General features: G+C 40.7%; 1 protein-coding gene across 1 annotated transcript in view; it reads right to left on the reverse strand.

The window, feature by feature from the left end:
• CPXM2 (carboxypeptidase X, M14 family member 2) overlaps window positions 1-26733 on the reverse strand; it is a 115820-nt gene that overhangs the window by 43211 nt on the left and 45876 nt on the right. Inside the window, exons 5-6 of the mRNA XM_030570797.1 lie at window positions 6360-6444; window positions 5571-5721 (exon numbers count right to left, since the gene is read on the reverse strand). Coding sequence (XP_030426657.1) covers window positions 5571-5721; window positions 6360-6444 — 236 coding nt within the window. The remainder of the gene's footprint in view (window positions 1-5570; window positions 5722-6359; window positions 6445-26733) is intronic.

Below are 26733 nucleotides of genomic sequence, written 5' to 3' on the forward strand. Positions count from 1 at the left end.
CTCCCCCCCACACAAGTCCATCCCAAGTGCCCACTCGTCCCACCTCCTGCCATCCCTGCCCAGGGCTGGCTCAAGCTGCCTGGTGTTGCCACTCACCTGTGCCCCGCTGTGCATAGCTAGCATTGCGCTTCCCCCCCACCTCCGAACATTCCTCCACATCCCATTAGGGGAGTATGCCCCATTTTTTTGGCAGAATTGGGCATTTGTCCCATTTGCTCTTGCTAACTGGTCATCACTTGGCAAGAGCAAACAGGACAAATGCCTAGTTTTGCCAAAAAAGTCAGGACGTCCAGGACAGGGCTTAAAAATGGGACTGTCCCAGCCAAAATGAGATGCATGGTCACCTAAGAATCAAGGCACCAGTCCACAGCAGTCATCTTTCAAAAGTTTTCTTTTAACTGTTAATAATAAGCACGTTTAAAGTTTATTCTGGTTCTAGAAAGATTACGGATTTTAGCAGCTCTCCCCATTCTAAGCATAGGAAATACTTGCTCATAACAATACTTTATGTAACAATGAAAAGTGGAAGAAATCATTCTGAGGGCAACCATTATATTACTCTGTGCTGATATACAATCCCTTGATGAATATATAGGATATCCATAAATTACACCCAAATCCCTTATTGAATTCAGACTTATTTTGATGCAGTCCCCACATAGGCAAAAATTTCCAGAAAAGCTCATTTGAATTTTCCTAAGTAAAGACTTTAGGCTTTAGCTCCACAAGGATTAAATTAAAACACAATGGGCCAGAGTGTGACCTGACAGTGAGCAGTTATCTCATAAATAATCCCACTGAAGTCAATGGAACTGCTTCTGTTGATGATTGCTTATCAGTAGGGTATGGGTTTGAGTTATGATATGGGTCATAATGAGTCCATTGGTAGACTTAAGAAAGAAATAAACAAGAAAGCCAGGAATGCTCTGTAGCTTATTTGAAACAGCTAGTGAATGAAGCATCCACTGCAAAAAAGAGCAAGCCATCAAATAGGTTATATACCTGTACTTATAGTAGTGTAAGTTATTTTTACCCCTTGGATCAAATTTGAAAAATTTTGAAAATTATATCATGTCATGAATTTATTCTATTAAAAGAATCATCTGTTAGGGTGATTATTCTCTGACACAGTAAATACATGAAAACCTCAACTGAATTTTTGTCTCCTCCAATATTTGGGTATTTTTGATCATATCCAGCTTCTTTCTGCTTCATGTTACCTTTGAGAAAAGACTGGAAAGAAAAGTACATCTATCCCTCTGAGTCAACTGCAAAAGACTGTATGTGTCAGTCTGTATCTGTCTAAGTAGCAACATTTTTGGAAACTAGTGAGGAAATTAAATAACCAGTGCCACCTTCATCATCTTTCTCTTCTGCTAGTGACTGTTTTATCATCCCCCTGCTGCAGAAAAGACTTTTTGCCATCTCTCCTTCTACACATAAACATGCCTTGCCCTCGATAAAACAGGAAATCACTTGATATGTCTGCTGAGCCAGCACCTCCATAGTTGTGTAATATGTTTGTACAGTTTTCAGTAGGGCTAATGGATAGTTTAATCCGCCCTCTAGAAAGAAGGCTGATCAAAAGTATCCTACAATGCACAAAAATGCATATTATCAATATTACATGAACATTTTTAAGATAAATATGAGAGCATCTTAAAAGATTCAGTTCAGATAATCATTCCCCACATTGGTCCATAAATCAGACTATGGATCTTCTAAGGAAAGATTTTCTCATGAGTTTTCCAGTGATATATACTGTAGTTTCCAGCCCTGGCTATTTCCAGGAAATGCATAAAAAGGCAAACATATTTTCAAGTTAGCTAAACTTTTTAGCATCTCCTGAATGTTTGGCTTGAGCTTTGGATGAAGATTTGTATTGGTTCTTATTTTGTCTAAATTGACCCCACAGCCCTAGAGGTAAAAATCTTTTTTCCAGTGATCATCCTTCCTCTGTAAATTGGTGCTCACCACATTTGAAAATCAGGTTACTTATTAGGAACTCAAATAAGTACTTAAAAGGATAAATTCAATCTCTTATTATTCAAATTCTTGGTCTTAGGCACCGAAATAAGTTTCATGATTTCAACCCCCAATTGCCTTTAAGCACAAATAAGCTTTTTTATGGAATATAATGGGAGACATGAGGATATTCAATACTTCTAGAAATCAGGAAACATAATTAGGTGCTTAGGTAAGGATTTAAAGGTAGGATTTTCAAATGCAACGAGGTCTACCTCTGCTTCCAATGAAGCCAGTTCAGAGTTACACCTCTTGTAACCTTTGGCCTAGTGGTTAAGGCATTCACATGAGATTCAACAAAAATTACGAAAATGTTCAGATGTTGTTCCACCTAGTCCAATTGCCTACTGTATAAATCCCCATCAAAATCCTAAGCCTTTTCAAACATTCAAAAAATAAGCAACCTTCCATATTTAATGTGTGTTTTTCACTGGCTATGATATTGTCTGCCTTAATGTGAAAGACAAACAAAAACAGCCACTGCAGAAAATGGCCCCCATAAACAACTAACATGCAGAAGCATGTGTGATGTCGCACTCCAGAATGCTTTATAGAAATATGCTTATGAGTGTAAATATGACATAACTGGAATATGTTTTATGCTAGATATACCATGTAACATATCTCTGCAAAGATTATGATCTACTGAATATATTCATCCTATTTGTATGCATGTATCATTTTTATATTCAAAGTTATCAATATTGGCTATGTACTTGTCTGATTTTAAGTAGCCTCAGTGAAGCATTTGGCCAGCTTCTTGAGAAAAGACTATTCCCAGTAAGTGCCCAGTCAAGAAACACTTAAGCTGACAATGAACTATAAGAGATGCCAATCCACATCTGAGTTTTCCTGGGAACATGGCATCGGCCTGTAAAGTTCTGAGTCATGCATGGACATGTTATTTGCCCATGTGACTCCAAAACTCCATCTCGGACCTGGATTCTGCATAGGAGAGGAGAGGGGTTTCTATCCAAGAGAGAGGCTATATATGCCCCTGGGAAAACCTCTCCATTTTGTCTTCAACTGGCTCAAGAGAGAGCCTATCCACCCCAAAGAAACTGGAACAAAGGGCAGTAACTACAGGGGTGTGCAGGATTGCTGGACCCAAACTAGAAGGAGGCTAATCAGTCAAAGAAGCTTATTAGAACATCTCTGAGGGTGACATTACCTGCATTGTTTCCTACTGCATTAGGCTTAGACGTGTGTGTTTTATTTTATTTTGTTTGGTAATTTACTTTGTTCTGTTATTACTTGGAATCACTTTTTACTTATTAATTAACCCCGAGTATTTATTAACGGGGGGTGGGGAGCAAACTGCTGTGCATCTCTCTCTATCAGTGTTATAGAGGGTGAACAATCTATGAGTTTACCCTATATAAGCTTTATACAAGGTAAAATGGATTTATTTGGGTTTGGACCCCATTGGGAGCTGGGCATCTGAGTGCTGGAGAGAGAAGCACTTCTTAAGCTGTTTTCAGTTAAGCCTGCAGCTTGTCGGGGACATGGTTCAGACTTGGATCTGTGTTTGCAGCAGGCAAGCGTGCAGAGCCTGCTTTAGGAAGTGTGGAGCCCAATTCAAACAGCTTCGACGGGCCCTGGCAAGGATGACTTAAAAAGAAAAAAAAAAGAAAACGTAAATGTAAAAAACACGGGGGGCTTGTACTCACCGGGCGGTGCTCCGAGTCTTCGGCGGCACTTCAGCAGTGGGACCTTCACTCACTCCAGGTCTTTGGCGGCACTGAAGGACGCACCGCCACAGTGCCACTGAAGACCTGAAGCACCGCCAGGTGAGTAAAAAGGTGCCTCTAGCCAGGGAAAGGTTTCTCACTGGGCACGGGGCCCCATTTGGGGGAATTGGTGAAATAGGCCTAAAGCCGGCCCTGCAAGCATGTCTGGCTCAAACAAGGCAAGGTACTGAAGTCCCAAGCTGGCAGGGAAAACAGGCTCAGAGTCCTAGCACATCAGGTGGATATAAGTAAGGATCTGACACTATTTCCATTCTAATCCAAGATGAGAAGGAAATCAGAACTTGGCCACTTAAACCAAAGTGAAGGTGAGCTTGCGGTTACAAAGGGTCATATTCTGATCTCAGTTACATCATTGTCAATTGACATAACCCACTGAAGTCAAATGAGTTACTGTGAACTATCTCATGATGAGAAAGCAGAATTTGACCTTTGTCAATTGTAGTTTTCCCAGTATTTATAACATAGTTATTGTATTATTAAAAACATTTACTTTCCAAAGTACAACATTCTGCCACTTTTCTTTTCTGGCTTGAATAAAGCAAGTTCAGTTTTACAGAACTGAAAATAAACAGTTGTAAGAACTTTCCACCTTTCCTGTAGCACATGTTGCTCTCCACTGTGGTATCAGTGTCATCTTCATTATCCCCTGGACAACACTACGCTTGTCCCTCCTGTGCACTTGCTACTGGTTCCATGGTAATAAGAAGAGCTTCCCATTTACTTCAGTCTGACATCCAGTATTTTAAAGGATGTGCCTGTAGACACACTAACCAGAGCCATGGAATATACTTCAAATGCAAATCTGAGGTGCTCATTACTCTTTGCTGGTCCACCAGGTTCTTTCTGCTGTACTTTCAATCAGTGGGATGACCCTACATCAACAGTGGAATTGGCAGCAACAGGTCTCAGAACAGGAGCAGTTAAAGTAGTAATGATAAGCTCTAGAAAGGCAGTTCTCTTTCTGTTTCTAGTATTTTTGAAAATACTATTCATAGTCCCCTGCAAAAAAAAAAAAAATCTATCCCTAAAATACCAGAATTTAAGTTTAAAGAAAAAAGCAGATGAAAGATTTAGAATGAGCAGTTGAAAACTGTAGAAAAGACTTGAACAAACAGGTATACAAATATATATATGCACACATACAAATATCTATATATAAATCTGACATGAGGCTATGTTATGCTAACCCAGGGGCCAGCAACTTTTCAGGAGTGGTGTGCCGAGTCTTCATTTATTCACTCTGACTTAAGGTTTCGCGTGCCAGTAATACATTTTAATGTTTTTAGAAGGTCTCTATGTGTAAGTTTATAATATATAACTAAACTATTGTTGTATGTAAAGTAAATATGGCTTTTAAAATATTTAAGAAGCTTCATTTAAAAATTAAATTAAAATGCAGAGCCCCCTGGACCAGTGGCCAGGACCCAGGCAGTGTGAGTGCCACTGAAAATCAGCTTGCGTGCAGCCTTCAGCACCCATGCCATAGGTTCCCTACCCCTGACCCATTACTGAGATATAAGCTTGAGACATTGTGAAATTTTGAATGCCCTTTTTCTGGAATGGCCTTGACTTAGTTTCCACCTTGTATATGGTACCTAGTTAAGCACTAGATATTTTTTGCATGAGTATGATTAAGGAAATATCTAGCATTTAAAAGATCTTTTGTTGACTTTCAGGATGTGTGACTTCCATAGTCTTAAAGGAAAATGGAATCATTTGCCAACATTTAAAATTTACCAAGAGTTGGTAAGTTTGTGGGCAATCCTGCCAAACGTAACTGAGAACTGTGCTTACCTGGGAGGGGACAACCTAAGATTTCCAATCTCATACAGATGCTCCCTTCTTCGTACCATGACCGAGGGTTTATACGGATGTAACGTGCAACAATTGGTACTGGCAGTTCATTGAGTACCGGGATCTCTTTCTCGCTGTTTCCTTTAAAAATCTATTCAGGTTCAAACATACAAAAACATCAAGTTCAGTTCAACAGGGCTCTCCGAACCTTTGGTAATAACATCTGGAACTAGATCAAACTCAAAGTTGGAATGAGATTGTACCCTGATAGGTAGGTGAGGGGAACTCAGAGATGAATTGCTTTTCAGGGAGAACATGCTCTCAGCTCAAATATTAGTGGGCCAGAGTAAAAGGGGAAAGTATCACAGCTCCGTCTTCCCCACAGACTCTCTCAAACAACGTACACCCTGTGGGCATCCTCATCTGCTGTAAATCATTGCAGTTCAACTGACATCAATGGATTTACACCAGCTTAGGATCTGGCCCATGGAGGGGACTCTGTATTTGATCTATCCCCTCCTGTGTGCAAGGCGCAGGAGGGGGCCAGTTCTTCAAAATAACAGTTCTACACTGCAGAGTGGGTCAGGGACTGGCAGAGCTGGGGCCGGAGCACTCAGACAATGAGAAGGACTAGGGGGGATACATACATTGTCTCCCTTTTAGCCTCACAGAGCTTCTCAAGAATATATACTACTACCTGACACATTAAAAGTCAATATGATTCTTTTTTTTTCACCAAGTAATGCTTTCTCACTATTCCTTGTGGCGCTCCTGTTCTGTGGTACTCACCATATCTCCAGATCCATTTTTGACAGTGATCCATGCGTGACTGTCATTGCTCACCATTACTTTATAAGACGTCACCCAGTCACTCCTAGACAGAAGGCAAAGGGTTTTGTTGTTTGTTGTGGGTTTTTTAAAATCTTTTTGTAAATTGATGCAAGTGTGTTTAATATAGCAACACTCATAAAACTGCTAATTATGGAAATCCCAATTGGCAAAATAATGTCAGCACTTGGCGGGTGAACTGAAATGCTGAGCTGGTTTTGGCAGACGATTTAAAAACCTAAGATGGAAATGAACAGCACAACCAAAGATAATGTTCTGGGTTTCCAGAAAGAGGATCAGTCCTCTCCTTCCCCCAGTGTCTAAACACATTCTAGCACTTTTGATGGTTTATCCAGACCATATGCATCGACTCCAGAGAATTTGCATTATCCATGAATGTTCCCCACCCCAGCGACAAAACATTATGATTCCTATTGTTACTGTCAGTGAGGATGAAAAAAGTAAATAATGACTCTAGGAGTAAAATCCCCTGAATTTTAAGCAACAGCATTTCCATTCAGTGACTCATCCTATTTCTAATAATAGGTTGTTTTCATTTCCAGGTGCAAAAATTAGGGGTGCATGAATCCTGAAAAGTTTGGTGTTTTAAGAAAGGGCATTTGAACTGAACCCTGAAGTTGGGTTCACAGCAGATGGAAAGGAACTAACCTCTACAGGTTCACAAAGAGGTATCTTGCAGAATACCCAGCAGGCTGGGGCCCTAGCCAAGTGGGGATTTTGGACACTACTGCAATATGAATAAAAAACAGGAATAATATCATCCAAGCTCCATAGACTTGAACTTTTCAGGGGCCATCACCTTCTCTACTTCTAGTAACCAGCCCCAGGCCAGGATCTCTCATTCTTACCTTATGGCCCTTGCCTTACACAGCTAATCAGGGGTTTATGGAGGAGTAAAAAGCCACCGCCTCTATGCTCAAGTGAATCAGACCTATCCAGATCCTGTGGTCAATCTGGTATGGAGCACAGCCCCTACTCACTGGTACTCCCTACTGTGAGTGGAGTTGAGATAGTAGAGGGGGGCAGGGAAAGGGTGAAGCATTGGCTCCAATGGCCCCCTACTCATGGACCAGAGGAACTAGTCAGGTGTGAGAGAAGTAAGCTACACCTTTTGAAGGGCAGCAATCATTTATTTCCTTCTCAACCCCTCCTTCCTGGGGAGCCAGCGTGGATCAGGGGAGTAACTATCTCCCAGGGAGGTATGTCTGGGTCACAGTGCCTGGCTGGGGTTATGCCTGGGAAGATGTAGCTCATGAAGCTCCTTTATCTGGGGCTAAAGTCATAATTCAGTCCCCAGCTAGTTCTAGGAAGTACTATGGTTTGTTGGTGGGTAGTAAGGGAGACTGTGTAGGAGCAGGATTTTATAATTGTACTATGAGAATTAATGTATGATTTGATTTCATCCTGCCAGCCACCCTTTTTGAATAGCAGAAAGGAACAGAGCAATCCTTATGATTGATTATGGTCACCTTTTGTTTTAGGATATGTTATGTCTACTATGGTTTCCTATATGTATTACAAATTAGGCACTCTAATTGAATATACATTTCTTTGTTTTAAGGTTTAGAAAGTAAGAGACGGGATCTTGTATTGTGTCTATGTTAGGAAGATTAGAGGAACGTTGAAGGCCTGGGCCCCAATGTAAATTGTTTTGATTATAAGATTTAGGAAGGCTTAATTTACAATGCCTTTTCTTGCTCAACATAAAAACTGCTGTATACCTTTAACTGTAAAAGACTGTTTGTGTGAATGAGGAATGTATGCAACAGGAAAAGATAAGATGGGAAGACCATTTTTATAGCCAAATGGTCAAGGAAGAAAGAGTGAAGAAACTTAAGGACACCATCAATGCGCAATGAAGGAAGGGCAGATTGACGACCCTAAGGTGAAGACTGGCACCCCTAAGACAATTGATTAAATCTAAACCAGGACAGGATGACCCTCTCGGTGGGATGTTTACACCAATTAAGAAGTAACCAGTCAAAAACTGACACAGCAAAATCCATAGATTTCAACAGAGAAAAAGAAAAGCAGGGTTCTTTGCCACAGGGTTTGAGTTCGTCTTGCCACGCTCCAGGAACATTGGATTGTGACCGACAGAGCCCGGCTTCCCTCTGTGATCAATCTGGCTGGCCACTAGATTAATCCAGACTCTGGACTAGTAACTATAAACAGCAACTGGCAGGACTGTGTGTGTTCGTATGTGTGTGTGTGCACATGTGTATGACTGAAAAGCATATGTTAACTGCTGTATTCTCAATAAATGTGGTGTTTTTGCCTTCTCCTCTATAAAAGAGCCCATGTGCTTTGTTTAGCATAACAGCTGGGTGGCAAAAGGGAATTTCACCAGCTTTCTAGCCTTCTGAACAATCTCATCCAGTGTTCGCCAAACTTCTGCAAGACTGGAGACCGATGTTTTCCTCCCTCTTCCATCATGAGGTGACCTCCCAGATAATGAGTAAACCAACCCCTGCTAGCAAAAATATAATGACTTGTGGGGCCTTACCTGCTACTGAATGTATCTTATTTGTAGGAGTATTCCCATTAAAGTAAATAAGATTGTGGATGATAGTAAGCACGTAGATTTTATCCATCTATGGTATTTTTGTGCTCTCATTACTCTTGTATCTAAACACCTCACAACTTCTCTGTGACATAGGAAAGCACTACTATCCCCATTTTACAATGGCAGAGAAGCTAATTGACTTGCCCTGGATCACACAGGAAGTCTGTGGCAGAGCAGGTAGCAAAACCTGTTTCCCATCATGCTGGCTAGCACTCTGATCACTGGACTCACCCTTCTCTCTTTAAATAGGAAATATTCATATCACTCACACCACAAGCCTACTGACCACATCTCAAAGTACTTTGATGTCACAAGAACAATGAGTTATCCCCTCCCTCCATGCCCCACTCCATTATAATGTGCCTACTTCTAACACATCATAAATTCCATTCCCTTTCCTTCCTTTCTCTAATTTCCCAGCCTCTCACCCTATCTTTCCTTTCTCTCATCTTCTGGCTCTTACCTCCTTACTTGTCCTTTTCATCGTCCCTTCTCTCTGATAGACATAGCAAAACCCATCATAAGTAATATAACACCAAGTGGTGTTGTCAGCAACAAAGGCTAGGTTCAATGTCTAGGAGTTCCTCTTAGCATTACACAACAGAACCGGTTCAAGACCTGCCCCACTTGCAGTTTACTGTCTGAATCCAGGGGTGCATTCAGATGGATCCACCTCCCGCTTCTGGGAGTGAATGAGTAGTTCAGCGATGCTGCCACCTTGTCGCTGCTTGCCAGCATTGCAGTTGCTGCCACTGTTCACTGCTGTTGCTGCTGGCTATGAGGCCGTGTTCTGAGGTTCCACCACTTAGCCCAGTTCTTAGCCCAGCTCAATGGGTGAAAGGGAATCTCACTGCTGCTCCATTTGCTGCATCTTCTGGGTTGCCTTTCCCTGGCACATCATCCCCACCCAAAGTGTAAGTCTTAACCCCCAGACCAGCTTATCATTGATTTCAGCTCTAGTTGATCACTAAGAGCTGATCAGACTTCTGGTTTCTGTCTTTAAATGCTGGAGGGTGAAGGTCCAATGGTATCTAGGACTCCTTAAACAGAGTGCCCACCACCAGGTAAGAACACCTACACCTATCCCTATCCCCTTGCACTTGGCTTTGGCATCAATACTCCATGCTTAGTGAGTGAGCTTCAATTTAGGGTGATCTACACTCAGTTAAGTTCCTACTTAGTACAGTTCAGATGTATACATAGTCATACACTAAGGATAACCCAAAACAGCCATAGTTGATCATTCTGGCAAAGCAGGTCTGTCCGCTGATCACCAAGGCACAGTAGGGTATGTCTATGCAAATATAGTCTGCTCCTGAAGTCTTTCTTCCAAGTTCATCAATAGATGGCAGGACAGAGCTCATTTCAACCCTGGCTTACACCAATACAGTTAATGCCAGGTGCAGAAATGGCACAGAGGAAGATCGCAAATTGTTATCAGCCTGCTTTCTAGCCAGTACATAGATCCAGAATTGTAATTGTTTGGGGTTGTTTTTTTTTTATTTAAACATGGGCTTAAGCGCAAATAAATATAATGTAAATGTCTATAATGATGAAGAGCTAACTAGGCAACAATAAAAAGCCTCATGACCTCATCCTAATCCCTAGTGGATGCTTGTCCACATCACTGAGCCACCACACAGTTTAACACAATTCAGTATGACTGGCAGTGGCTCAGGACTGAAATAGCCATGATGTTGGAGATTAGACTACAGTACAAAGGGAGAGTTAATGTGGTCTACAATGGTCTTGGCTCCAGCTGATCAAATTATTCTTTTGCTATCATCATAATCTAATTTAACTGCATTACAAACACCAAAAATGAATGGAAAATAAAAATGGGCAAAGAACAGGTTTGCATCCTCTGTTATAGCATGCATTTTCAATCAGAGATCTCTGAAAGAAAAAAAGAAAAAAAAACATGGCAAGACAAAACAGATTTTTAGGCCAGGCTGAAATTTTCCAACACCTTTTTATTAATGCCATTTTATTGAGAGAGAGACAAAGTGGGTCTTCCTCAGGCCTGAAGAGGTGCTTGAAAGTGTAAGCTCAAAAGCTTGTCTCTCTCACCAACATAAGCTGATCCAGTAAAAGATATTGCCTCATCATCCACTTTATCTCTCTAATAATCTGAGACCAACACTGCTACAACACCATTGCACACGTGCGCACACACATACACACACACACATATACATACATATATATAGATGACAAAAACAGCATATTGGAATTTAAGTGAATTTCTGCATCAGAAGGGAATTTGTAGTCAGAAGCAATTAAATATAAAAAAGTGTTAATATTAAAACGCCCACTATCCAACTGCTTCTCCCTACAGGTAACATTCAAAAGCTCTCACGCTAACCACATGTGGGCCAATATGTAACCAAAATTAATTAAAATAAATATATTGAGTTGAAATCATGCAGCTTGTCAAGCAATAGGGTTTTTTTTTTAATAATTGAAATTTTAAAATGTTTAACTTTTAAAATAATTAAAAAAAATGATTGAGCTATGCTTTTGTGATCAAAAGCTTTATACTGAGTTTGGGTGAAATTCAACTCTTCAGAGAGCCTGTGCACTCATAGAGTTAGATTTTTAGAAGAGCTCAGGGCCAGATTTTCAAGTCTCAGTGCCCCCGATTGAGACCAGATTTTTCAGAAGAGCTCAGTACTCATGTAGGATCCGAATAAGAATCAGATATGCAAAAGTACTCAGGACCCAATAGCTGCCATGGTGACACGTAAGGCCAGATTTTAAAAATAACCTAATCTCCAATGTACTGAGCTCTTTTGAAAATCTGGTGCTAGGTGCAGAATTCTTTTGAAAATTTCATTCTTAGGGCTCAAGTGGGATTTAATTAACTATTTCTGTATTCACCCAGTTGCCCAAATATATCTGACACTCTTGTTGGTGCTGCAGTTAATTATGAGTAATTGCATTCTAGTAGTGCCTAGAGACAGCACTGCTCTAGTGGTCAGAGCCTAGAGCAGAGCTGAGATTTCAGTTAAGAGTCACACCAAGAGTGGCAGCCAGAGTCAGACGTAGAAGCCATACCAAGGCTTAAAGTGGAGTTAAAGTAAGAGTCATGCAACACTTTACACTTAACCAGGTGTAAGTCTCAACCCCCAGACCAGCTGATCACTGATTTCAGCTCTAGTGATCACTAAGAGCTGATTAGACTCTTGGTTTCTGTCTTCAAATGCTACAGGGTGAAGGTCTGGAGTTAGGGCAAGGAAGCAGGAACAAGGAGCAGGATGTGGGAACAGGTATGAAGTGGGAACCAGGCAAGGAAGCAGAGACTTTGTCTCTGGGGTTTAATCAACATCAGGTTTAGCAACTAGTTGCTCAGACAAAGCAGCAACTGGCAGCTTTATACTAAGAGGTGTCCAATCATCAGTCTGCTGCTAGTGAGCTGACCCTGCAGAGTCAGCATGTGTAGCCCCTATTTGCTGGGTATCAGCTGCAGTTTCCTTGTGTCTCATTGTGCTAGGTGCTGCACAAGTATATAACAAAGACAGTGACTGGCTCTAAGCCTTACAATCTAATTGAGAACATTTTTTGTGCAGAGCAAGCTGTAAGTGATAAATGTTCACCTGGAAATTTGCTTTGTTCTGAAATGCATCCCTCACCAAATTGCCCCTGGTGAATCTTACTGGACAATAAATACAAAAGTTTGGCTCACCTTCACTTTACACTTTGTTGGTGGTTTTGGTGACATTTTCTATCCCTAATTTTGTCTCTTGCCTGTGTCTAGCATTTTGTGTGTCTGTTAAATGCTCAGTTGAGTAAATTTTCTTGGCCTCCTCATGTATCCACATGAAATTAGTATGTGCATACAGCACTTTGAATAGTCTCAGACCTGGGGGGGATTGTTTTAGAAAATCCCTCTGAAAAACCCATTGAGGAGGGATGCAAATGAAATTGTTTGTGTGCACAGGTGTTATGTTATTTAAAGTTCATATGCAGGAGTTAACATGCATGCAGGTGTTAGCACCATGCAGATGCAGGTGCAAGTCTGATCAAGCTATTTGGCACAGGCAAAGTTGAAGCTGGCCTTTGAAAACATTAGTCCAGTCTATGAATGTAAGTATCAGTAATAAGTGTCTCTCTTGTTCATCAGGTATCACATGTCGTGTCATTTTTGCTCCAGCAAGTCAAAACTACTGATGGAGAGTAGAGTGCACATTTTTTAATCAAGCCTTGATTATCAAGGATATACACAGTAAGAGCAGCATATTGCTATCTGATCTCTGACCAGGAAATGGAATGACCTTCCTCATAGTATTTATATATGTTTTATGTGTACCTGTTTCAAAATGTTTCCATAAAAACAATGAGGAGTCCGGTGGCACCTTAAAGACTAAGCAATTTATTTGGGTATAAGCTTCTGTGGGTCAAAAAAACCCACTTCTTCAGATGCTTCTTTAGTCAGAGGTCATCTTACTCCTCTCCCCTGAGGCTATATATCAGCACTGATAGAACTCTACCCTGTGCAACTGTTTTGCCTGTTGCTGTTTTAATATCTCTTAGCCTTACTGCTGAAAGAAAATTCTGTTTGTGTCAAACTATCCTCCCCACCTACATATTGCATGCTAGCTTAAATGTTCAGGAACACTCATCTGGGGAATGACAATTAATCTCTGACCACTGTCACCTAGTGATTCAATGAGCACCCTGAAAATATTCTCAACATGTTAAAGTCATAACAAAAAAAAATTTATAAACACAATATGATGTTGTCTCCATCAATGGAACTTGATGTCCTATAAATACACTTCAAAATAGGTAAACAGGACCACCTTGCCTAGACCATCAGCTAAGTATCCTGAAGACGGCAGTGATTAGGGCATTAATTAAAATGGCCTCCAAGCTATGTTGTGTGTCAAAGCTCCTCCCACGATACAAGAACCAGGAAGTGATGTTAATATAGGTACAAAATTGAAGTTAAATAAATCAGTCAAGAGCATTCCACATTTAAGCTGGTGAAGTCTTATTGTCTTTGGGCCAGATCTTTAGAGGTACTGTACTTGAGCACTGCTGCACTCAGCATTGCAACATGTAACTGATTTAGGAGCCTAAACCTCATTTTCAAAAGGGATTTAGGCACTTAGGAAAATTGGTGGGATTTAAGTGCCTAAATCCCTTTTGAAAATGAGGTTTAGGCTCCTAAATCAGTTACATGTTGCAACACTAAGCACACCAATGCCTTTACAAATCTGGACTTTGTCCCTCCATTTTAAAATAAAACCAATTCAAACCACTATATGGTTCCATTAACATAGTATCATAGAAGATGCAATATCAGTGCTACAGTTAACGCAAAGCATTCTTTATTAAGAATAGAATGCACTGCCATAAATGATATAATTAATCTGTGATTATGTCAACACGATTATTGATTTAGTTTTAGTTATTTAAATTTATTTTTAGACATTTCCAGTGAAATCCTATTAGGCATGAAGGATCTACAGAGCCAACATGATTTCAATGGTAGCTAGGACAATTCTTGCAGTGAGAGCGTATCAACTTCAAGGAACCTGTCACAATCTCCATATTCATGGCACTGAGTGGGAGTTAGGATAAATAATAGTTTGTAATGGTATGATACATCATAAAAGCTCTTTGCGTGTCAGTGCATAGGAACTACTGATTTTACTACCATATTTGGATAAGACATTGAGACATTTCCATTGAATTTGTTAAAGTTTTATTTAAACATGTTTGTAGTCCTCATGTAAGATGTAACTACTGTTCCTGTGAAGTAGCCAGTATTTGGAACACTAGCAACTCATCTACATTGAACTATAGTAGAAAAAAATAGCTACATTATAAGTAATATGCAGAACTGTGGTTTCCTGGAAATGTGTAGTAACTTGGTAACTGTTGACTGTGGAAGGATAACCACCACACCATATCTAGATGCTGATACAGTTAGACTGACAGACAATGTATTATCATCAAGTAAAACATACCCACAATGCTTTATATCCCAAGCACTGGAGGAGAATATGGTTGGTAATTAAGACAAGGTCCTGGCTCTGCCTGACATAGCTGCACAATAGGAGCAGGGAGCCTGCACCTTTCACAAAAAGAATGCAACATCTGTGTTCAAGGAAGTGCATTGGCTGCTAGTAGACCTGCTATCCCCTGGGTGCAGCTTGCTTTAAAAAAAAGAGTGTGAGATGAAGAGAGGAGTATGTGGATATATGGTACATACCACAGAGCTGTGAATGAGGGGTGTGTGCTCTAGCTTTTTAAAGGGAATGTCACAAATTACTCTCACTCATGATGCAAATAGGAAGCTCTGTCACTGTGACCCTCCAAGGCAGAATGTCTCTATTTCCCCGTTGGCATGGTGCAATCATGAAAAATAGCCTTTACAAAATCCGTGTTAGTCTGTATCCACAAAAACAACAAGGAGTCCGGTGGCACCTTAAAGACTAACAGATTTATTTGGACATAAGCTTTCGTGGGTAAAAAACCTCACTTCTTCAGGTGCGTGGATCTGAAGAAGTGAGATTTTTTACCCACAAAATCTTATGCCCAAATAAATGTTAGTCTGTCTGGTGGCACCGGACTGCTTGTAGCCTTTACAATGGAACTAAGTCATCATTAAGTATTATATTCTGAATCAGTGCTGCACTATTGAATCCATAGTATGAGAGCAGATGAACTAAATCTCAAAATAAGACCGAACAGAGCTGCATGCACACATTTGAAAGATCATATTTTTCTACAACTTTCCATAAGAGAAGAGACACCAGAAAGTACTCCTTCACTTTCTAAAGTAGCTGCTATTACTTGAGAAAGATCTTGGAGACACCATGGATATTTTCTGAACGTTTCAGTTCAGTGTGCAATAGAGGTCAAAAAGCTAACAGAATGCTAGGAACTATTAGAAAAGGGACAGAAAATATCGTAAGGCCACTATATAATCCATGGCACACTTACACCTTGAATACTGTGTTCAGTTCTGGTAAAAAACAATATAGTGGAACTACAAAAGATTCAGGGAAGGGCTACAGAGATGATCAAGGGGATGGAACGACTTCCACATGAGAAGAAACTAAAAAGATTAGGACTGTTCATCTTAGAAAAGACACAGTTAATGGGAAATATGATTGAGGTCTATAAAAATCAAGCATTGTGTGGCAAAAGTGGAGTGTTATTTACTCTTTCCCACAAACACAAAAACCTGGGATTAACCAATGAAATTAATAGGCAGTAGGTTTAATCGAAACAAGAGGAAGTACTTTTTCACACAAAGAACAATAAACCTATTGAACCAATTGCCATGGGATGTTGTGATGACCAAAAGTATAACTGGGTTCAAAGAAAGACTAGATAAGTTCATTTACAATAGGTCCATGGAAGGCTACTAGCCAAGATGGTCAGGGATACAACCCTATAACTGTGGCGACTCTAAACCTCTGGCTGAAAGAAGCTGGGAGGGAAAGACAGAGTGGATCATTCCATCTGCCCTATTCTGTACCCTCCCCCTAAGCTCTGGTATTGGCCCTTGTCAAGCCAGGATACTGGGCTAGATGTACCATTGGTTTGACCTAGTATAGCAGGTATTATGTTCCCCTTGTTCTTATCACCACATGAAGCCAGAGTAAGTGACAGATCCAAAGCATTCTGAGGAATCCTTTCAATAACTTTGGGCACCTGCATAGGTTACATTCCATGATCTAGGACGGCAACAGCCATGCCATCTTAGGTAGATCGAGCTTTGTTACAAAAATATATCAGTTACTTTGTACTGCAGTAACTTCTCATTTTGAAATGAATGTTGGTTTGAAACTCTTTATCAAACTATACCCTTTGCTGGAAAAAAAAGATTATGCTTTTAAAAAAAAAAATGTCAGGGCAAAGTCTTCCCTCAGATACATGTGCAAAAAATTCTATTGATGTCAGTGATGTTACATGGGTGTAGCAGAGGGGACATTTGGGCCAATAACATTTACAGCAGTACTTTGGATTTTTATATTCAACTATTACATCTATTTTTAGGTGGAACATTTTCTATTCCTGTGAAAAACAAGTGAAATAATCTAGTTGTAATCGGGGGTGGGACCCCATATTTTGAAACTGCTAATGAAAGCTATTCATGCTCACTGAGGGGAGAGCATATCCCATTGTACAAATGTTATTTTTAAAAATACCCCTAAAAGGTCAATCCTGCTCCCATTTTAGCCAGCAGAAATTTTACCATTGACTTAGATGGCACAATACTAGGCCCTACAATTGTTAAATGACCGTATTTAGTTAGTTTTAAAATACCGTGAAGTTATAAAACTGTGCCAAAGATCCCCTTAAAACACTGCCCATGAATCTACCAGGAAAGCAGATGGAGATATGAGTTACCAGGGAAGCAGACACAAAGACATCAGACCAGATACTGAAAATGCCAGTTTTTCATTCATTGCTTTGATTCATCATTGAAGACACTACAAGAAGTGGGAAATAACTGGTAAGCAGATCACCAAATCACAAATAATTATGTCAGGTCTTGAAATATGCACTGAACCAACACAGATGTTTTCATTTGCGCCTGTATATAAAGTATGAGCCTCCTCGTGAACCACTGCAGCCAGCCACAACGTACCCACTGATTTCAGTGGGAGCAGAATCAGACCCAAAGTCAGTTCTGCTGAATATTTATCATTGTTACCGGCACTGTTGATGAGCAGGTCATAGTCAGAGGAGCTACTCAGTAGGAATGGTAAAGTGGCTTCCGTGTTTATTTTCTCTTGTTTATATCTTCCAGTTTAAGAGCATAATTGCAGTTTTTAGACACTCTTCCTATTGGAGGAGGCTGGGAGCTGCATCAACTCATGAGGGATTGTCCTTCAGTTAGGCACAATCCTACCCAGAGCTCCAGGGTGAGCAGGGAATGAACACACTGTCACACCTGCTACTGGGCTCAGTATGCTCTCCTCACAACTAGTGAACGCCAATGCCCAATGTAAAAGTGGGGCAGGGCTACCACCCCACTTCCTCCCCACCCCACTTTGGTGGATTTGTGCCTCAGGGAGTGCTAGGAAGAAGCAGTCTCTGGTTTTAGGGGGAACACATGGACTATGCTTTTGCACTGGGGACTGAGCCCATGGCAAGGAGATAGGGACCATATTTAAGAGAAGGGTCCTGCTCCATGCTGGCCCCTGCCACACAAAGGAAGGACTTGCAGGAGAGACTCTGTCCAGACTGAAATGCTGATGAACTCCAGACTCCCAAAAACAGGTAAGCTCAGTCTAGGGGAAGCTGCATCTCAAAACTACTGTAATTTTCAAAGATCTAACTCTCACCTGCTTTAAGATTAAAGTCAATTCCTTCTGTAAGCCTACTTATTTGCTGTCCTGCCACATTGTCCTTCAAAAGATTAAATTGGGAAGCCCAGAGAGTGTATATGTAACTTTGAGGTGGTATTTGTAAGTGACTGGGTGGCCTGGAAGATGTGACACACTGGTTCCAGGCAGCATTCCACATCCCACAGAAGAGGGTGAGGCAAGAGGTCTGAGCCTGGGAGTATGCCCAAGAGTCTCAGAGCAAGAATCAGTGACTAGACTATACCCAGACCCTGTTGGCTTGTACATGTGTGGGACCCAGCGATTGGATCTCTTATCAGATTGGTGACTGCACAATTGATTACTGAGCCAGTTTGTAAGAGGCAATTCTTGCCTCTGACGCATTATCAGTCCTCCTACTATGGCAAGGATAAGGCCTGGGAGGCGATAGAGCCATTCCACCATCCCTATACCAGCAGAATCTCACTAAGATATTGAAGATTGTCTATGCCTCCCTTATGGCTCCTTTACACTGGCATAGTGGTATTAAGAGGCTACATCAGCAGACAGAATGAGGGCCCTATGGTCTGGCCTCATATATGCTCAGTTTACCAATCAGAAGAGGCTTTTTTGACTGCCAGCCCAGCAAGCTCATCATGGGGTTAGCAAAACAAAGCAATAAGGATCCTCAAATACTTCATAATCTATATATACAGTATAAAGGGCTATATAGTATTACAGAGCCAAAATTCACAGTCCCTACCCAGTCACACCAAGTAGAAAATACAGTAGAATACCCAGATAAAAAAATAAAATAAAAACCAAAACCCTCAACAGAAAAACATAGATTAGTCTTTAAAACTTTTCTGAGCTAGTAGTTTTTGAAGTATGTTTCCTTTTTTAATCTGCAGACCTTTAATATGACATTAAAGGAATTATTATGGCAATACCTTATGTTTAAAATGAATGATGTTCACAGTTTCAATCCTGCTCCTCACTGAAGAGAATGGGAGAGTTAGCATCATAGATTATTAGGGTTGGAAAGGACCTCAGAAGATCATCTAGTCCAACCCCCTGCTCAAAGCAAGACTAACCCCAAATGACCCCCTCAAGGATTGAACTCACAGCTCTAGGTTTAGCAGGCTAATGCTGAAACCACTGAGATATCCCTCCCCCCAATTTTACTTGCCTGCTTATGCATGAGTTTTGCCATTAACCCCAGCAGATTCAAGCCCAAAGACAGTCCTCAGACTGCACACTTCTATTTAGACATGTTTTTCTATTCCTAGTACAAAAGATGTGCTAAATTATCCACAGATTGTTTGGGCAATGAGAGACAGACCCCCTAAGGCTTTTAGATAGCAACTTGGAAAATAGCAGCAATTCACATTTACTTCTCCTCTGCCAGAAAAGTGCATGTTTTAAATATCTTCATGTAATTTCTTCAAAAACATTCTTCACATTTTCAGAAGAATGCTTACGGTGCCCTATTCAGAATAGTGTTGAACAGTTGTGTAAAATGCGTGGCTCATAAAAACACAGAGATACCTTGGCAGTAATGACTCATTACATATTACACACTTTTCCAAGAATACTCAGCCACAATTCCCCTGCATCCCAGATAAATCCCATCAGCTAATATCCATTTCTCAGGAGAGGACTTCACATCCCTTTCTAAAAGGTTCCGGCACCCTGGCAACTTTCTTTTGTCTGAGAAGACAGGCAAAATGGCTTTGCAAAGAACTATTGTTAATGTCTCTCTTAATCAGCTGGTATTCATGCTGAAACAATGAAACTGCTCCTCATATTCATGACTCCCTAGGACACAGTCATACTCAACAGCCCAGAAAAGGCTGGCACTCTATCCACTACCACACTTGTGCTTTGCATAGATCTCAACCCACATTTGTTACATTTTTGGGTTCCACCCCACTTCAGGATAAAAGCAGAAACCAGCCATTTTCACTTGCAACTGGACCCAGCTTTGCTTAGGAGGTTTGCAAGCTTTTGCAAAAGTTTTGACAAACCTCAGTAGTTTTTAGAGTTGATGATGATGATGAATTTAACTAGACAATTTTCATATGGCTTCAGGCTTCCTAATAATGCCTGCAGCATCTAAACAACTGTTCACTGAGTCCATGTGTTTATTTAATCACTGAAGGAAGAGGACTCATCAAAGTCTGTGAAATCTCCTCTAGGAGTCCAGTTTTGCTTCTTTTATAAAAGGGTGGAATTCCAAGTGACTTCTGTCTATAACAGAGTGCAGAATTTGGCCTATGGAGTTGAAATTATTTCTCTCTTCTGAAGAAAATAAGAATGATGAATGAATTACTCAATGCTGACATGTTTGTTTGTCCCTTCCTCTCACCTCCTACTCTTCACTTCCAAGAGCTGTTGCTCCACATTGGTCTTTCTCCACACTTGTCTGTTGTTCTCATGTTTAAGCTCTGAAACAAATGTTCACTAGCTGCTGGGAAGAATGAGCAAATCCCCCAGTCAGAGATGGAGGGAAGGCATGAACAATGTAACAGATTGCAATGGGAATAACTGAGGTGGAACAATTCACAGCAATTATTTTAGGGGCAAGGGAGGGGGCGTGGTGAGAGCTGATATTTTGATACCTGCTTCTGGCAGCCTCTTTTCTCCTCTCCTCTCTGTTGTCTCTTCTCTACCACGTCTCATCTAACCTGTTTCCTTTGCTTCTCTCCATATGTCCTTTGATTCATTTCCCTTTCCTCCTTTTCTTTTGCCCCATTCCATCTTGAGTTTATCCCAATTTCACATTGCATTCCTTCCTGTATTTCTCATTCTCTCCACTCCTTCCCTCATTTCTGGACCTTTTGTCACCCTTTTTTAGAGTGAGTTGTTCCTTAGTGCCATTGCCTCTCTCTCAGGTTGATTCTATTTCTCTAATTTTTGCTTCCTTGTATTTCTGGAACAGTATTTAAAGACCCTCCAGCTTCCCTCGAACCGTGCTCATTCCTCCTCTCCTGCTTTCCTTTGATTTTTCTCTTCCTCCCCTTCTTCCCATCCCTTCATTTCTTCTCTTTTGTTATTTGGATTTTCTAAGTTTCTCTTCAGTTTCTCGGGAAAAACCTCACCAGTTGCTGCCACTGGGTTGTCACTTCAGATATGGTATAGGGCCTCCCACTGAGTCAGTGCATCCAAGGAACTTGCAGCAGGATGGGACTCAGAAGAGAAGTACATTGAATGGTGACCAGATTCCCAGACATTTTGTGGTGCAAATAACAATGCTGATGTTGATAGGAATAGAATGGATTGGTTTGTGATGATGCAATAAATTGGACAAAGCGACGCTTTTCATATTCCACCCAGTAAGTGTCCCCACAGGCTCTTCACTTCATCGATTGTTTCTTAACCCTGGAGGAGAATGAACTTGAATTCTCTCCATGATATGCCCTTAAGGTCAAAACCTGTTTCCATGAACAAAACTGTTTCCATAAACAAACTAGAACGGCTTTATCCGTAGGAACTGTTTATATGGACTGGATCACCAGTAAATCCAGACTTCAGTTGCCACTACCAGGTATAAAGGAGAAGCAGCTGCCTCCATTAACTACACAAGCTTTTGAGCCACTGCATCTACACAATGAATAGGCCCATTGGCCATGCTCCCATCCTCCTCTGTCTCCATCAATATTCCTGATCTTCAGTGAGTGGCAAAGACCTTTGTGCTGCCACACACTGGAGTGTGTGGCAATGGCCCTCTGCACATGCCCTCTGCTTTTGAGGATAAGTTAGAGTGATCAGATGTCCCAGTTTTATAGGGACAGTCCCAATATTTGGGGCTTTATCTTATATAGGTGCCTTTTAGCCCCACCCGTTTTTTCCATACTTGCTGTCCCAATTTTTCACACTTGCTGTCTGGTCACCCTAGACTATGTGTATGGTTTCTTTAAATCTATAGCAGGTTCTAACCTAGGCAGAACCTCTACAGTGAAAAACAGAGTTGCTTTGAAATTATTTTTTCTTGCTGTAATAAAGTTCCTTGTTCAGTGTTTAGAGAAAGTGACTTCTTCTGTGATTCTTCATTACTGTAACATGACAGTCCACACCCTGAAAACATGGCATTTCTATAGAGTTTTCAGACTTGTATTCCTGTGCAAATGGTGAGGGGGGGGTGAAGAGTCTAGCATTTGAATTTTATTTCCAACAACACAGAGCACTAACTAAACTTGATCTGATCAATTCCTTGACCCAGTGATAACCTGTGGCTTCTCCTGGCCTGATTGCAAGAGGCTAGTGTATTTTGGTGCCTTCATTATTTTCTCACTGGTAAACTCTCCAAGGTTTGAATCAAGTCTCCTACAGGCTCGTAAGCTTGGCTATGTTTTCCTTTAACACAGCATAACTCAGCAGATGGGTATTCCCTGGCTCTTTGCCAACATGTGTTCTATTTGAATAAGGAATATTCATGTCTTTGTTTTAATTAAAAAATGAGACAGTACCTCAGGTGATACAACAGCATCTTCTTATACAGACCTTTGGGCCATAGTCACTTTGACTGCCCTCCCAGTCAACAGCAGCAAGGAACCAGGGGAGAGAGCCACGTCTATGAATCCCCTTCCCTCCTACCTCCATCAGACCAGTGACCAGCCACTCTGGGACAACAGGCCACTCAGTCTACCCAAACCATGAGGAGGCCCATCATCCTGTCAGAAGCAGCTACTAGGATAGCATGTAAAAGGCCGTTAAGCCATCTGAAGTCCTACAGCCATTAATGCAGGCAGCAGAAAAGAACTTTCACCTCCTGATATCATCAAACATTCCCAGTACTAGACTTTCTCCTTTTGGACTCTAACATCCGCTTCCATCACTTCCCCTCCTAACCTACCTCACTCCTCTCCCTCATCACCATAGAATATCAGGGTTGGAAGGGATCTCAGGAGATCATCTAGTCCAACCCCCTGCTCAAAGCATGACCAATCCCCAATTAAAATCATCCAACAGATTTTTGCCCCATATCTCTAAATGGCCCCCTCAAGGATTGAAGTCACAACCCTGGGTTCAGCAGGCCAATGCTCAAACCACTGAGCTCTCCCCACCATATATCATATACTTCTCCCTCACCATCTCTATTTTCATCCTCCCTTTTCTATCCCTCTCTATCCACCTATTAATTTATCATTCCCCCCTGCATTTCCCTATTCTCTTCTTACCATCCTTCCTTGCTTGACCAAATGATGAGGAAGGAACAAAGGAAAGTAGACACACATTAAAGGGTACAGTTATTTAGAAACAATAAAAATATTTAAAAACAAAATATAACCTGATATCACTGTGGGCCAGATTTTCACAAGAAAGTTCAGCATCCAGAAATTGAGATGGTGACATCTACAGTCAGATTAAAAGAGCAATGCAGGTAACATTCTGAAGTGTTCTCAAAATCTGGACACCTATTTTGGTGCCTACACGAATGTGTTTGAAAATTCAAGACCTAGGTGTTCAGAACTAGCCAAAGCAATCCCATAATATTAGTCACTTTTATCCTTCTTCTCTTTAAATCCCACTTGTCTGTCATCACTCCTAGTTAGTCATCTATTCTGAAGATGAGTACTGCCCCTCACACTTGCTCTCTGTGGTGCCATACACATTTGGGCTGAATACATGATAGCTAGCAACATATTTTCTTCATGATCCAAATAAAACCAAGAAACCTGTACCAGTTAAGCTTACAAGTAAACTTGCATGACATAGCAGATGCATATTCATCTGGATGAAGATTTACACCATCTCTTTTGAGTCATTTAAAATGTATTGTGTTTTTCTGAAAAACCATAAAAGCACGTGCCCTGGTAAAGCTTCAAACTGATAGGCTATCTATAAAATGCAAACACACACATACTGCATGTTAGGAAGGTTGACAGCAAAAGTTAAGCATCCATTGCAGCAAATATTTTTCCGCTAGTGTTTTAAAATTACACTTTGTCATTCCAGATTCATTTATCAGCCCTCTTAAGCTTAACATGGAATCTCTGCTTTTAAACAATCTCTGAGATAGGAGATTAAAAGAGCAGAGTTTAACCAAATCAAGTAGCACAAAAACAAGTTACAATTTACAAATGGGAGTCAAATATTAAATAAGGACCTGATCCTGTTCCTGTGGTAGGCAATAAAGGTTTGGCACTTTACTAAAGCAGGATCAGGCCCCAGGGGCTATTTGAAAGCATGCACACTGTCATTACTTAAGAAGGGCTGAATTTTGAGCCTGGCCTGAACATCTGAGACAGGCACTATGCAGATGCATGGGTACATGAGAAGGAAATTGCACCCTGCTCCTTCTGAGAGTCAGTAAGAGTTCTACCCATTGCCTTTAATGAGGACAGGATCATGCACCTTGTTCAGAAGTTTAAAAACCAAGAAGTCAATGTGTGTCAAATGTAAATAGGGCCTCTTGCCCTGCTGCAAACTGCATAATATAAACTAAAACCCAGCAATATGACAAGACAAAGAAGTTATGTGCTGGTATAAATAATAGCTGGCACAAGGGATGTCTAATGTATAAATACAGGAGATGTCTGATCCTTTGCTACAGTAATTACCTATCACAGAACAATGAGGAATAACTATAGCAAACTCGTCGTCAAAGGCTCCCACTCCCACACCAGTATGAAAAAGAAAATCAATACCAGAAATTACGGTATAAAAAGGGAGTTTGTTTTTACCAGAGTGATTGTTTTTCTAACACTCTTTTACGGTATGGAATACAGATCTTGTTAAATCCTGCAACCCTTTACTCACTGAAGTAGTTGCAATAGTACCAATGGGATTACGTACTTGAATAATGCAGAGAGGTCAAAGGGGGATTTGAATGTATATTGCATGATTAAGATGCAAAATATACACTATATTCCTTAAGAGAACATTGTACTTGTAGGGTTTAATTCTAATTGGTTTTATAGTGGGGTAACTCCACTGACTTTAGCGGGGGCACTTTTGATGTCACTTGCATCAATGTTAATCAGAATCAGGCACAGAGAAAGGAGCATTTAAAGAAAATTCAAATATATTCTCCCTCTTTTTGCCCCACGTACAACTCCATTGGGCCCAATTATGGCCACAGGCAAGGAGCAGGTAAGCACCTGGAAATCTCTAGCAGAGAGAGGAGTAGAAGGGATAGATTTCCCTTTCTAATTAATGCTTTCACAAAGTATGTGCAGCGCTTGCTCTGTTGTCCATGAGTGAGGCCATGCTGGGCAGCGAATAACAAAAATTCCACCTAGCTCTTCACAAAGGAGGTCAGTATCAATATCCCCATTTTATAGATGGGGACACAGAGACAAACTGAAGCGAAGTGAGTTGTCCAAGATCAGCCATCAGGCCAATGGCAGAGGCTGGAATAGAATGCAGGCCTGCTTAATATCAGTCCAGTTCTCTGTGCTATTATATGTAGTCTTATCAACTCCTTCAGTGATTTTGCATTTTTATGCCAACTGGGGAGGTAAAAATTCCACAAGGACATATTACTCTAGCAAAAGGCTGATGGTTCAACGCAGAGATAATTTGAATGGTAGACCTAACAGGATGAATTTTCAAAAATACTATAGGTGCCTAAGCTATATATTCTAAAAAGGAGGCTGGTCATGAAGAGTTTTTTTTGCACACAAAATGTGCAATTATGTGTGTAAAAACAGATAACTGCAAATGCAAAACATCAACTGTGTGAGATTCATAGGTCAGATCCCTCACTCTGCTGCCAGACATGGGACTCCAGAATGCTTTCAGTATTTACAAGGGACAGCATCTGAGTTTCTGGGTTCTGCTTTTCCAGAATGGGGTACATAGGCCACAATCTCCAAGGAGAGAGGAGGAGCTGTCCCTTTTCTGGCAGGATGTCCCTTGGAGATGTTGTAGAATGAGGCAAGCTTACTGGCCACACTCAACTCGATGGACTCCAACCAGAAGGAACATTCTTAGTGCAGTAGCAGATGCAGGAACTCTGATCAAAATGTATATCATGTTTTGTTGTTATATCTTCAGATTTTTTAAAATCTTTTTATATCCTTTTGAAATGAGGTGATGTGCAAATAAATATTATTGCCAACGTTGACTTAATTTATGTGACTCCAGTGTATAAAATTAATTTGTGATTGCTGATGTACTAATACATTTTGGGGATTAAAGATTATAGTTCAGCATGAATGAAAAACGGATATTTGTTAAATATTGGAAAACAGACAGGAAACATATCAGGAAATTGCACACTGGTTTAAATAATCGTATTTGGGTACACAGGGTTACTCATCATTTAAGTGGTAATGATGAGGGTTAAAGTGTGTTGTCCTGCTTTCTTGAGGTGTAGTTTAAGGGTGTGGTAATTTACTACCTTCAGATTTGTTTTCCATATACACAATACTTTATAAACAGCATGCATTTATCTTTTTTTTCTGTTTAATTGCTTGCTCTAACTATTCTGTCCCATCATCTCTTCTTTTTC

Source organism: Gopherus evgoodei, chromosome 7 (assembly GCF_007399415.2).
Source record: "Gopherus evgoodei ecotype Sinaloan lineage chromosome 7, rGopEvg1_v1.p, whole genome shotgun sequence".
Taxonomy (NCBI): Eukaryota; Metazoa; Chordata; order Testudines; family Testudinidae; genus Gopherus; species Gopherus evgoodei.